At 44.9% G+C, this 12949-nt stretch overlaps 2 protein-coding genes across 12 annotated transcripts in view; both read right to left on the bottom strand.

Moving 5' to 3' along the window:
* Positions 1-3096: 3096 nt before the first annotated feature.
* Bloc1s2 (biogenesis of lysosomal organelles complex-1, subunit 2) lies at positions 3097-10321 on the bottom strand. 2 transcript variants are annotated; one of them, NM_028607.1, is made up of 5 exons: positions 10210-10297; positions 9792-9908; positions 6872-6991; positions 5975-6079; positions 3097-3564 (listed from the first exon to the last, which is right to left on the bottom strand). In NM_028607.1, exons 1-5 carry the CDS (start codon positions 10265-10267, stop codon positions 3533-3535), a joined length of 432 nt encoding a protein of 143 aa, NP_082883.1. In that variant the 5' UTR covers positions 10268-10297; the 3' UTR covers positions 3097-3532. The 2 variants fall into 2 exon arrangements, with proteins under 2 accessions (NP_082883.1, XP_011245671.1); XM_011247369.2 differs by lacking the exon at positions 3097-3564 and adding an exon at positions 3632-5878 and having other exon boundaries at positions 10210-10321.
* A 1166-nt stretch (positions 10322-11487) lies between these two features.
* Pkd2l1 (polycystic kidney disease 2-like 1) overlaps positions 11488-12949 on the bottom strand; it is a 100692-nt gene continuing 99230 nt past the window's right edge. For all 10 annotated transcript variants that reach the window (XM_030250972.1, XM_030250970.1, XM_030250974.1 and 7 more), the window contains one exon: positions 11488-12399. In XM_030250972.1, the coding sequence (XP_030106832.1) occupies positions 12358-12399 (42 nt within the window). In that variant the 3' untranslated portion in view covers positions 11488-12357. The remainder of the gene's footprint in view (positions 12400-12949) is intronic.

A 12949-nucleotide genomic window follows, 5' to 3' on the forward strand; every position in this document is an offset into this window, starting at 1 on the left:
TTAAGATCTTTCCAACCCTGGCTGGGTTTTTTGTTTTTGTTTTAGTTTGTATTTGGGGGGAGGGGGACATGCTTGTGTGCATGCAGGTTCCTGTGGAAAGAATAGGAATCTTCTTCTATTGCTCCCAATCTTATTGAGTGAGATAGGGTATCATTTTAACCCAGAGTTCGTTGGATTAGACTAGTCTAGGAAGCCATATTGCCCAAAAGATCCCCTAATTCTGCTTCCTGAACGCTGGGATTCCCCGTGGGACCTGAAACTTACCTGTCTAGACTTACATGGGTACTAGGGATGCGAATTCCAGTCTTCATGATTTGTTATATGGGTGACTGAGACATCTCCCTAGCCCCTAAATTTTTTTTAACACATTGAAAGAATAGCTTCTATTCAGTGTATCGGCATGTCGCTACATTTTCTCTCTTGCTCACTTCTCCCCCAGTACCCAAACCCTGTCCTTCTCACTGAGTTATCTGAAAGCGAAGTGCAGACCTCAGTGTGCACCTCTCAAATACATAAAAATACCCTCCCTTAAGTTACCTTAATATTAGCACACTGAAAAAGAATTAAATTAATTCAGTAACAAGACCTAATGTACACAATGTTTAGTTCTCTGTAATTGATTGTATACATGGGGACTATTTTCATTCAGGGATTAAACAAATTTCACATTTTCATCGGGTCCTATCTCTAGTCTCTTTTTGCTTTGCTTTTGGTAAGTCGGTTTTTCTGAAGGGGCCAAGCCAACCAGCAACAGCCTGCTAAGGACCTGGAAAGGACTGTCCTGACAAGGAAAGAAACCCAAGTTACCAGAATCAAGTTGTTAAGAAAGAATCTCAAATCTCTAATTTTCTCACAATTTCTGCAGTGCTTTTGAGGGGGTTATTAAATCCTTTGCCTCATACATATTAATACCCCTGCTTTGTTGGTAACTTAAACCTTTTTCTTACTTTTTGGATGATACACTCCAGGAGTGGCTTTCAAGACTGAATCTTGAAGACAGATTTGCTAATATGAACAGCTATATGATTTCAGAGATGAGAAAACAACAGTAAAATATGAAAATGTGTCTGTGAAATTTGCCTGTATTATTGTTGCAACTTTCCTATAGGATCAAATCAATTCTAAAAATAAAAATGTATCCATAGAGATGGCTTACTACACTGTAAGTGTAGGAATAACAAGATTATATATATATATATATATATATATATATATACACATACACACATATGTGTGTATATATATATGTATATGTGTATATATGTATGTGTGTATATATATGTGTCTGTGTGTATATGTATGTGTGTGTATGTGTGTGTGTATATATATATATGTATATATATATCAGCCTCTTTTTTAAAAGATTTATTTATTTCATGTGTGTACACTGTTGCTGTCTTCAGACTCACCAGAAAAGGGTGTCGGATCCCATTACAGATGGTTGTGAGCTACCATATGGTTGCTGGGAATTCAACTCAGGACCTCTGGAAGAGCAGTCAGTGCTCTAACCGCTGAACCATCTCACCAGCCTAAGATACACATATCTTTAAGTAGGACCCTTGTATACATTTAAGAATTTTAGTTTTGGGGGCTGGAGAGATGTATCCTCCATGGTTAAGAGCACTTTGCTCTTCCAAAGGATCTGGGTTTCATTCCTAGGACCCACATGGTGGTTCAGTAATTCTAGTTCCAGGGATGCCACATCCTCTTCTGACCTCCATAGACACCAGGCACACACACAATGCACACATATACATGCAGACAAAGCATGCACATATATCATATTTAAATGAAAGGCCCGTTACAGACCGGAGAAGTAAGGATAAATGATTACAGTCTATAACAGCCAGAAGAGGCAGAAGGAGAAGAAGCAACCTCTTGGTATCCTACTTAGTCACTGTTCTAATGCTTGGAAGAGACACCATCACTGAGGCAACTCTCATAAAGAAGGCCTTGAACTTGGGGCTACTTTCAGAGGTTCAGTCCATTATCATCATGGCAGGAAGCATGGCAGCCTGTAGGCAGACATGGTGCTGGTGTAGATGAGAACTACTTCCTGATCCATTGGGAATCACTGGGCTTGGCATGGACTTTTGAAAGCTTAAAACCACCTCCAACTGACACACTTTCTCCATGGCCACACCCTCTAACCCTTCTAATCCTTTCAAATAGTGCTACTCTCTCTGAGGGCTCAAATCGATGAGGCTATATGGGCCATTCTTAATCAAACTACCATACTTGGGAATGGCATGCAGAACATTAGGCACCTTGCTAGGTGACAGCATGCTGCTGTAGATAAGGTTAGGATGCCTCCCAATCCAACCAACTTTGTATTAACCCGTCATCCATCTGATGTCTTTAGTTCTCCGAAATTCCTCTCACCCCATACATACAATAGGAAATATGTCACAAAATGCTTTATGTATGACTGTTGCTCCCTGCCTTCCCACCTAACACACAGGCACACATACACATTGTGTTTGCCACATTTCCAGAACAGATGTAAACATGTCATCTCACCCCCACACATCTGCCTCAAGTAGAAAGAAAGAAGAAACTGAGCCTGGTGGCCCAGGTCAATGAGCTCAGCTTTCGAGGAGGCTGAAGCAGGAAGGTTGCCAATTTGAAGCCTACTGAAGTCCTTAGAGCAGTGCTCCTCAGCCTTCCTGACATTGAGACCTTTAACACAGTTAGCTCCTCAGGTAGTGACCCCCAACCATAGTTATTACATTACTACTTTATAACTGTAATTTTGCTGCTGTTATGAATCATAATCTGTTATACAGGAGGATATTGATCGACAGGTTGAGGGCCACTGCCTTGAAGCCCTAGGTTCAGAATAAAAAGTGAAAGGGCTAGGGAAAGAGTTCCCTGGTGGAGCGCTTGTCCTGCACATTCAAGGCCGAGGTTCAGTCCCTGATTGGAGGAAGGCTCGGGTTACGAAATTATTGAAATACTCCTTTCACTCCTTCTGCTCAGCCTTTAAGCCTTGGCTTAGAATTGTTTCATGACTTTCTGTTATTGGCAGTTATGGAAAGGCAAATTATCACCACACAGATAGTAATAAGTTGCAAAACAAAAACCAAAAAACCCACATTTGTTTTGTTTTCCTTTTTAATTTAGAATCTTGTTAACAATTCACTATATCATCAGTAGAAAACAAAACAAACAAAACAAAGCAGCCATTTTAGAAGATGACGTGCTAAATGCCCAATACCAGGGAAAACAGGTCCCCTCACTGGACTCTACTGGCAAACCCAGGTATGCCCTGAACTCTACAGTCTCCATCTTAGATGGATGATGAAGCATTCAAGTAAACGGTGAGGAGTCCCAGGTGTGAGTTTCTGAGAGGTACCACCTCAGAGGAGACTCCGGAGCAGCCACGGCCCTCCAGTTCATCCAGTATTGCGTGGCCTTGGGCTTAACCAGCCATTTTCTTCTGAGGAGCTCTGATGATGTGTCAGCCTCAGGACTTAGTGGTTATAAAACATCTTCCATATTAACAAACACTTGAGCCACATGAACACGATTCTCATCGCTTCTCCAACTTCTTGTACTTGGCTTCTATTTGGGGAAGAACAGGAATTGTATCTTTTAACCCCAGTGCTCAAAAAGATACCTTTTAGTTAGATTTTTCAAGCAAGTTCAAATATGCCCATTATATTCTTAAGGCAGCAACTTCAGTCTCGTCATCTGCACAAATAAGGAGATCACGGGTCCGCACAACTTCAAGGAGTCAAACACAAACACTGACTGTGAGCCCAGACCACACACACTAAATGCTAACTGTATCAATAACACACGCTCAGATAGCTCAGACAGAATGAACCAGGACCCACTGGCACTGGCCCTACTGGCAGCCTTACTACACTTTAGAAACTAACCTTCCAGGAACGATCCCAGGTAGCCTCTGGAGCCAGCCCAGAGCAACTCTCTACTTCCTACCCCTACCCGGCATCCATGCAGCCTACACAGCTCTCACAAACCCCAGGCTGGCTTCGAACTCACGATGCAGCCACAGACGACCTTGGCCTTCTAACTGTCCTTCCTCCACATCCTCAGCGCTGGAATTACAGACATGTATGTCCATTCCCTGTTTGTCCAGCACTGGATAGGTACCCAGGACTGGGCATCTTTAGTGTCCTGGTGATGAGGACTTGGGTGTTGTTAATCCTAGGACATCATGAATGGCAAGTGGGCCATCCGTCAATTGAGCTTCATTCCTGGTCGTTTTATATTCTTATTTATTTGTTTGTTTGTTTGTTTGTTTATTTATTTATTGCATGTGAGAACATTGTCGCTCTCTTCAGACACACCAGAAGAGGGCATCAAATCCCATTAAAAATGGTTGCGAGCACCATGTGGTTGCTGGGAACTCAGGACCTCTGGAAGAACAGTTAGTGCTGAGCCATCTCTCCAGCCCCTTATGTTCTTATTGGTATCTTTCACTTCAGGAAAGCAATTTGGAAAGATACAAAGGCCTGAATAGATTTAAAACGTTGTCAAATAAGCCTAGTACTGTGATTTGTTTTTTCTTGTAACAAATTTTCTAACAGCCTGGGTAGCTAGTCTTGAACTCCCAATCTTCCTGCCTCACCTCCCAGGGAATTACAGGCATATGCCACCACACCTTTTTTGTCTTTTAAAATCTCAAAACCCCTTGGTGTGCTGCCTTCTATATGGTGAGGTTCACAGCAAAGATTACTAAATGTAACGGTAAGTAGTGAAACTGACTGTTGATCACTACTCTGCTAAATGGTGACTTACAAACCACTCTCTTTTTTTTTTTTTTTTTTTTTTTTAAGATTTATTTATTATTATATGTAAGTACACTGTAGCTGTCTTCAGACACACCAGAAGAGGGAGTCAGATCTTGTTACAGATGGTTGTGAGCCACCATGTGGTTGCTGGGATTTGAACTCTGGACCTTCGGAAGAGCAGTCGGGTGCTCTTACCCACTGAGCCATCTCACCAGCCCCCACAAACCACTCTCTTGAAGCAGTTAACCAGAAGCAATAGCAAAAAATAAAAGAACCTGTAAAAGCTATCTAGGAAAGAGTACGTTCATTAAGCTTTACCAGGTAGCTAACAGCCAGAGCAGGCAAGCAATACTAAGAGCTCTTTAGAGAAAAGTGATGCTTCGTCATTCAGCATAGTGAACCTCAGCAGAGAGCTCGGCCCTGGAACAGGCAGCTGGCTTACGGCTCTTCTGCGTGCGTTACCGGCTTCGTATCCTTAAGCAAGTTACTTTGCCTCTTAAACCGCCGTTCCCTTCCCTCAAAAGTGGGAATTTTTAACAAAAACTGTTAAAAGCTGCCTCGAATATCGATGAAGGCCTTTGTGCTCCCAGGGCTCGGGAGACAGAGCCAGGTGGATCTCTGGGAATTTGCGGCTGGTCTACACAGTCAGTTCCAGGATAGTCAGGGATACACAGAAAAACGATGTCTCACAAAACAAAACCAAAGACAAAAAAAAAAAAAATCACCTTGTAGTGAATAAAGTATACAATACATGCAGGTCATTCCAAACAGAACTTCTAAGGCAGTAACCACAGAAAATGCTACTTACTACATATTTAAATTCCTTAAGCTTGATTTATTTGGTTTTGGTTTTTTGAGATATGCTCATTGTATAACCTGACCTAAATACAAATTTACAATCCTCCTGCATCAGCTTCGGGAGTACTGGGCTTACAGATGTTGTATCACCATGCTAAGTACTCTTTATCAAATCGAAGGGGCTGGAGAGGTTGCTCAGTAACGGTTAAGAGCACTTGCCATTCTTCCAGAGGACCCAGGTTCAATTCCCACCGCTGGCATGACAGCTCAGGACCACTTGTAACTCCAATTCCAGGGGGTCCGATGCCCCCTGCTGACTTCTGCAAGCATCACACACTCACGAGGTTCACAAACACAGCAGTGGAATATTTATAAAACAAAGCATAAATGATTGAGACAGACGTAAAAGTGATTACCCAGTTTTTTTGAATAAGCATCGAGCTTGTAGGCTGCCTGCTCCAGAGCTGCCACCTGCTCCTCAATCATGTTGATCTGGTCCAGATATGGCTGTAGTTCAGCATCTTGAGAAACAACCCGCATGTCCAAATATGGTCAGCAAGTATAGAGAAAGAGGAGGAAGTTAGGAAGCCAGAGTTTCTTCTGATAAGCCTAACAAAGACCTGGGCAGATGGCAGACGCTCGTCCTGGGAAGACACAGGTACTTACTGGGTCCATAAGTGACCCAGCCAAAACATTTCCACTTCTAGTTTTCCTTCCCAGCAAAGTTCTTACTCCTTAAGCAATCCTTCTGCTACTGAGTCTGCATCTTGGCCATGCCCACATCAAGGAGTCCTTGTATCAAGGGCATTTTTCAGAGCACTCTAAATTAAATTAGTATTTTCTTTCCTTTTTTTTTTTTTTTTTTTTTTTCTCAAGACCAGGTTTCTCTGTGTAGCCCTAGCTGTTCTGGAACTCATTTTGTAGACCAGGCCAGCCTCAAACTCACAGAGACCTACCTGCTTCTGTCTCCCAAGGGCTGAGATTAAAGGCCTCCGCTGCGACATCTGGTCTTAAATTTTCAATGTGTAGATTTTGGGCTTATAAAATAGTTCTTTGTTGATTTCACTGTTAAATCAAATTCACTAGACTCTCGTCTGTCCACTCTCCTTCTGGGAATATACTATCTAAAAGCAAGGTGCAGAAGCAGAAATGACCCACCTTCGGGATGGAAGAAATTCCCCTTGCTCGATCATGCTTTCTGCAACAGGAGCTGGCTGGAGGCAGCGATCCTTGTGCCCTGCCCTTGGGCTCTGAGCACTAAGGAGCATGAAATACAAGCAGTGCCTGTTCGAGGGATGCACCCGAGTACTCACATTTCTGGTTTAAGTCCTTCAGGTTTCTGCTGATGTTGATAGCAATATCTTTCATTTCAAGGTACTTCAAGCTTGTTAGCTTATTCATATTTTCCAGGAGTTTGTAGTCTTCACTGGTGGCTTTAAGATAAACAGAAGACAGGAGACCTTTGATTTGTCTGCAGTTACTGGAATACAGAACTTCAGGTCAAAGGGGTTTAGGAAGGACGTGCAGAAGCTCAAGGGAGGATCCCAGGGAATGTCAAAAGAGCGGGTTGCTTTCCATCAGTGACATTTACACTTAGCCTCTACCCTGGAGGTCTGAGGAGAAACCGAGGCTGCAGTCAGCAAACTCAACTAAGCGAGGTCTAGAAGAGTTAGTGTCATAGTTAGAAAAGGTAAACTCAAGGTCTCAGAAAAGAGAGGTGAAATCATCTTGGGATCTCTGCAGTATTAAAAAAATATATAAGCCAAGTAATGATGGCACACAACTTAATTCCCAACACTTGAGAGGCAGAAGCAGGTGGATCTTGGTGAGTTCGAGGCCAGCCTGGTCTACAGAGTGAGTTCCTTGACAGCCAGGGCTACACAGAGAAACCCTGACTCAAAAAAAAAAAAATTATAAATATGTGTGTGTGTGTAATTTGGGGGATCTCATCTTAATATATCAGCATCAACTAGAGATATAAACCTTCTATGTAGATATGTATGCATGTATATATATCAACTCTGTGTGTGTGTGTGTCTGTGTGTGTGTGACATGTAGACATGTGCAGGCTAGAGGTCAATGGGTCTTTCTCAACTGCTATCTACTTTAATTTTTTCGGACGAGATTTCTCATTGGAAGTGGACCTTACCGATTTATCTAGATGGGCCAACACATTCCAGGAAGCCTCCTCCCTCTACCTGCCCAGAATTCAGGTCTCATCTTGCTTGCGCACAATCAAGCCCCAGCACCCACAGGGTGAAAGGAGAGCACTGACTCCCACAGCTGTCCTCCAGCCTCTATGCACGAGCTGCACAATGCACGCAGGCCCAGTGAGTAAATGGTAAATGACAGTTTTTCCTCTGCAAAAAGCATGTGTGCAAGTAAGCACGGCAGCCATGGAGAGAGAATACTGGCTTAACTGTTTGATAATCACTTAGAAACTTTACAATTTTAAGTAATTATCTAAAAAAAAAAAAAGAAAGAAAAAAATCTACTTAAGGGTGCAAATGTAGCTCACTGGACAAAGCAATCGCTTTGCCTATGCAAAGCCCCGGGTTCAGTGCCCAGCGATTCCATACAAACTGCTCCATTTCCTGAGAAGTCAATCTAGGTCCAGAAGAGGTCCACCAATAAGCTCTTCCTTAGTGATCTTTCTGCGTAGTCTCCATCCCTGCCACCTCACAGGTGGCTCCTCTGCAACGATCAGTCTCAGTTCTGCACTACCACTTGGGTGTTCCAGTAACGGCTACAAACAGCTGAGCCAGAGCTGCGTTTCCCACAGAAACACGGTTCCTCTTGTCAGCTTCCCTATTTTGGTTGTTGGTCCTACCCACACGAACAAGTACCTTAGCCTGCTCAGTACCGGATAAAGTCTACATCTGCATTGTGCTCACGCCCAAACTCTCCATTCTTCTTATCTTCACTCTGCCTCAGATTCCCGATACTTTCTGGACAACTGTTCCTCTTCTCTCTTCCACAGTTGTTCTCGAGGCCATCAAGTCATAATCTCTCTAAAACAAGGGCCACACACTTGGAAGCCAGCAGAGGAATGTGTATGGGTGGAGTAACACAAGTGTTTATATAATAAACACACAAGGAAACCATCATTCCCTCTTCGGAGGAGTGTGCGGAGGAGTGTGCGCCCTCTCAGCCCAGCACTCCCTACTAGTTCTGAGGCACTGGGTCAGACAACTCCATCTCTAAACTACAGCAAATGGAAAAAAAAACAAGAGAACAAGAACAGTGCTAACCAGCAAAGGCCACAAGATCACACTAAAGGACCAGCCAGTGGTGACACAAACCAGATTATCCAGTCTTCTTAAAAGGCTGCAAAACCCTGGTCAAGTAGAGCCCTACTAAGTAAGTTACGATAGACTTCAGAATTTGTGGGGAGAACCCATATATCTGGATTTTTGTTACTTGGTCTCTCTTGCTCAAAAATAAGTGAACGATCAGGCAGAGAAAATCTGCGACTTACAACCCCCCAACTTCTCTACTAAACCTTTCCTCATAGATCCTGGTTCACAAATTGGGCTCACAGAAAAATTTCCTGGGGTGGGGCCTGTGAGAGGGCCCTTGCTACCAAGCCTGAAGATCAGAGCGTGGTCCTCGTGACCTACGTGGTCTAAGAAGAGGACCAACTCTCGAAAGTCGTTCTAAGCCACACACACACACACACACAGAGAGAGAGAGAGAGAGAGAGAGAGAGTAATTTTTTCACAGAGCAGTGAAACAGTATAAGTTCTTATGTCACCCCAGAAGGTCCAGCCTCTGCTTTCTGACTCTGCCTCAGACACAGACACAGATGCAGACGCAGGGACACTGAACTAAAATCTAACCGTGTCCCACGGGTGGGTCAGCAAATCTTCAGACTAACCTTCAGGTTTCATCAAATGCTTGCTTACTCCAGCTCTTTTACTAACTGGACTGTTTCACGTACCCCCCCCCTTCCATTTCCTTCACAACTCTGCTTAAAATATACTTCTCCCCCGGCGGGGCACTTCTGGACTAACAGTGTGGAATTCTTGTTGTTGGCCTTTATGACAAGAGGCCTGCAGATTTGTGTTTCAAAAGTGGTTGGTGTGCTTCCCTGGGGAAAGACAAGGGGGAGAGCGGCTCCTTTCCTCCCATTCAACCATGGACTGACCAGAGGCTGCTAAAGCACCATTCAGATTTCCGTGAAGTCAAATGCAAATACACAGCTGGGATCAGCCAGAAGGGGTTGCGTATCACCTGTCAGTTCCCCAGTCAAATATGTGGCCATTTTGGAGAACATGTCCCGGCAGAGCTCATTGATGTCAGCTTCGGCAGGCTCCTTTGCTTCCTCGGCTGTCTCCACCGCAGCATCATCTGGCAAGGTGTGGGTGGGAGGTGAGGAGTAAACGTCCTATCCCCAGACCTAATCCAGCCAAAGCGGACGGTTCCTAAGTCCCTCCCGACTTGGGCTCCCGCCGCCTTCGTTCTCCTCCTGCCACCATCCCGTCCCTTCTCCTCGCACCCGCCCACCTGAAACGCCAACTCCGTTCCCATGCTCAGGAGCTAGGCTTTCGTCTCAGTGCCCTGACTGCGGTAGACAGGTCCACCGGCTCCTGCATCCGGACCTAGCCTCCCCACCATCAGCCGCCGCATCTCCATCCACACAGGGTAGTACCTCGAGGTGGCTGCTCCTCCCGTCGCGTCGCCGGGACGCCCTCCGCAGCCGCCGCCATGCCCGACCCAAGGCTGCTTCCGGTTCTAAGGGCATCTGCGCGTGCGCCCCGCGGGTGCCCCGCCCCGCCGCTTGCTCACAGCTTCCTTGCTTTGATCGGCTTGCCCAAGTCACACCTCAAATAAGGACCTTTTATCAAAGTCCAAGCATGAAGCTGAAACTGAAGCTAAGGCTATTGCGAATTAGCCCGTTACTGAGATCACAGTACCTGGTTGGCAATGCGTTCGTCCCTGCAGCCACACTCTAGAACGGTCACTTGTGCCAGCCACGGCCTGTCTTGGGTTGTGGACCCATCATAACATGTCAGCTAAAGTTATTGGAGAGAGGTGGCCTCCTCCCCAGACACCAGCACCCTGACATGTTTTGTTCATCAAAGAATTGTTCAGGGATTCGCTTTTACAGGGTGTCTCCCACAAGATTTCGGCCTTGAATCTTCTTTTTTTTTTTTTTTGGTTTTTCGAGACAGGATTTTTCTGTGTAGCCCTGGCTGTCTTGGAACTCACTTTGTAGACCAGGCTGGCCTCAAACTCAGAAATCAGGGATTAAAGGCATGTGCCACCACCGCCCGGCTTTGGCCTTGATTCTTGATGGAATCTCCCTTACCTTTCCCATAGGCCTTGGACTAGTATCAACTCTCTGACTCACATCTCTTGAAGTGCAAGCTAGCCCCTAATGTTTAGTTGAAAGGACCTCTCTTGAAGGAAACTTCCGACGTCACTGACACATAGGTTATCTTGATTATACTTAGTTGTTGCACGCGTCTAGCGGGTTTACGGAATGCTTGGGGGAGGGGGGTGGTGAGAACAGGTGGGGGTGACAGGGATGAATAGAAGGCTCAGTGTGAGGGAATGAGAGTCACTGGAGAGGGGGAAAGAGGTGTGTAAGGGTTTTCAGGATGCAGGCTCCTGAGCATCCAAAATCTTAAGTGTAGAGTTTTTGACTAAGTTTAACTTAGTCTTGGTTATCCTCTAATCTCCTCTCTGAAGACTGATTCTCCCTAGACTGATTCTCCTTCTCTCCACTCCTTTCTATAGGATAATCAAAGTACCCGCCGTTTCAAACATTCCTATGAACCAAGGCTTCTTATTTCAAGATTGCTGGGAGAAGCAACCTCCCTGAGATTGACATGGCCCCCAGTACATTCCAGAGAGTGTACAACAATGTCTTACACTCTTATCCTTCTCTCTTCTCTCAATAGCCCCAGAAGGAAATGCAAAGACGTGGTTTTCTAAAGAATTTTATTGCTAATCACCTTGGAACCTCACATTGTCCTATGACGAAGAGAGCCAGAGACCACCACATATTAGTCCAAAAGATCAATGAATCCTGATAGCCTTTCTGGCTTGATTCCTTCAGGTTTTGTTTGATTCCAGGTTTGAAGTCCCCTCAGTTCCAGCTAGTCGCTGGAACATAAGAACCAGAAGGCAGGCTCCTCCAGAATTCACTGACTTCACCTTTGGAGGGGGTCACTCTTAACTCCTCTGTTGGAATCTCACCACACAAAAATCTTCTTTCCACTACAGCTTCCTTTTCTCTTTTACAGGGAAACCCCATGAGGAAAGAAAGGGAAGGCCTCCTACACACAACCATGCCTGCCAGTGGCAGATATCGTGATGCACACAAAGGGTAAGAGTTACTGGAACGTAGGAAGACATCCATCGCCCACTCTTTGGACTTCTACCTGTTAACTAATCGTGGTTGTCTGAGGTCTTCCGGAGAGTCATTCCCATCTGCTCCTTTTTCTTGTTTGTTGTTGATGTCAATCAACTCTGGCAGAAGTAAGTGCCCAGGAAGAGAGGGGCCTGGTAGGAAATGCTACTTCACAGAGCTGTGCAACTCCATAAAGAAACACCAAGGGACAAGTCTAAGCATGCTGCCCAGCTACACACAAAAACATCGGCTGAAAAGGCCAGATACAGGGGGAACTTCATAGCAGCCATCATGAAACATGCTGCCCTAGAAAGGATGAGGATGGAGATGGAGATGAGGCTTGTGGGGGAGGCATAGAGAGAAGAATTTGCTGTCTGTTGCTTTAGGACCCCTTTTCCATCCTCCTGTCCACCCTGAACTCCCAGGGAGCTGGAGTGACACCTAGGACGGATTATACAGGTTCTCCCAAACAGCTGGTTCCCCCTGTTGGAAGAAAAAGGAATAGCTCATTTGAAGGAGAGTTTATTTTTCTCTGCAACTTATTAACAAAGAACCTAGATTGCTATAGACTGATGTTTGGGTCTCCCCAAAGTTTTTTGCTGACATCCAAATCCCCAATGTGACAGTACTAGGAAGTGAGGCCTTTGGGGGGGTGAGATCGGGAGTGTGGAGTCCTTATAAGGGGAATTAGTGTCCCTCTTTCCTCCCACCACATGAGAACACTTAAGTTGAATAGTCCATGAAGCAAGAAGTTGACTTTCACTAGATCCTAAATCTGCTAGTCACTTGATCTTGGGCCTCCCAGTCTCCCAAACTGAAAAATATACTTCGGTAGTTTATAAGCAGTCTATTCTTTCATAGTTTCATAGTTGGTTATAACAACTCAAAGACCCTCCTAAAAGGTCAAGGTAATCTATAGGCTGACAGCAACTTCTGGACCTGTCCTCCACCCACCTCCACAGAGAAGTGACCACTGTGAGTATTACTTCCCTCGTCTTTCTAGAATGCCCCTCACTCCTAACTGTCTAGAAAA

This window comes from Mus musculus, chromosome 19 (assembly GCF_000001635.26).
Source record: "Mus musculus strain C57BL/6J chromosome 19, GRCm38.p6 C57BL/6J".
Classification (NCBI taxonomy): Eukaryota; Metazoa; Chordata; class Mammalia; order Rodentia; family Muridae; genus Mus; species Mus musculus.

What these genes read in the sequence shown, in the direction of transcription:
- Bloc1s2 (XM_011247369.2), bottom strand. Translation starts at nt 10,267, where the DNA reads ATGGCGGCGGCTGCGGAGGGCGTCCCGGCGACGCGACGGGAGGAGCAG. An exon ending in GGAGGAGCAGCCACCTCGAG is followed by an intron (nt 9,909 to 10,209) that starts GTACTACCCTGT and finishes ACACCTTGCCAG; the next exon opens with ATGATGCTGCGGTGGAGACA. An exon ending in TGCTTATTCAAAAAAACTGG is followed by an intron (nt 5,879 to 5,974) that starts GTAATCACTTTT and finishes TGATGCTTGCAG; the next exon opens with AAGTCAGCAGGGGGCATCGG.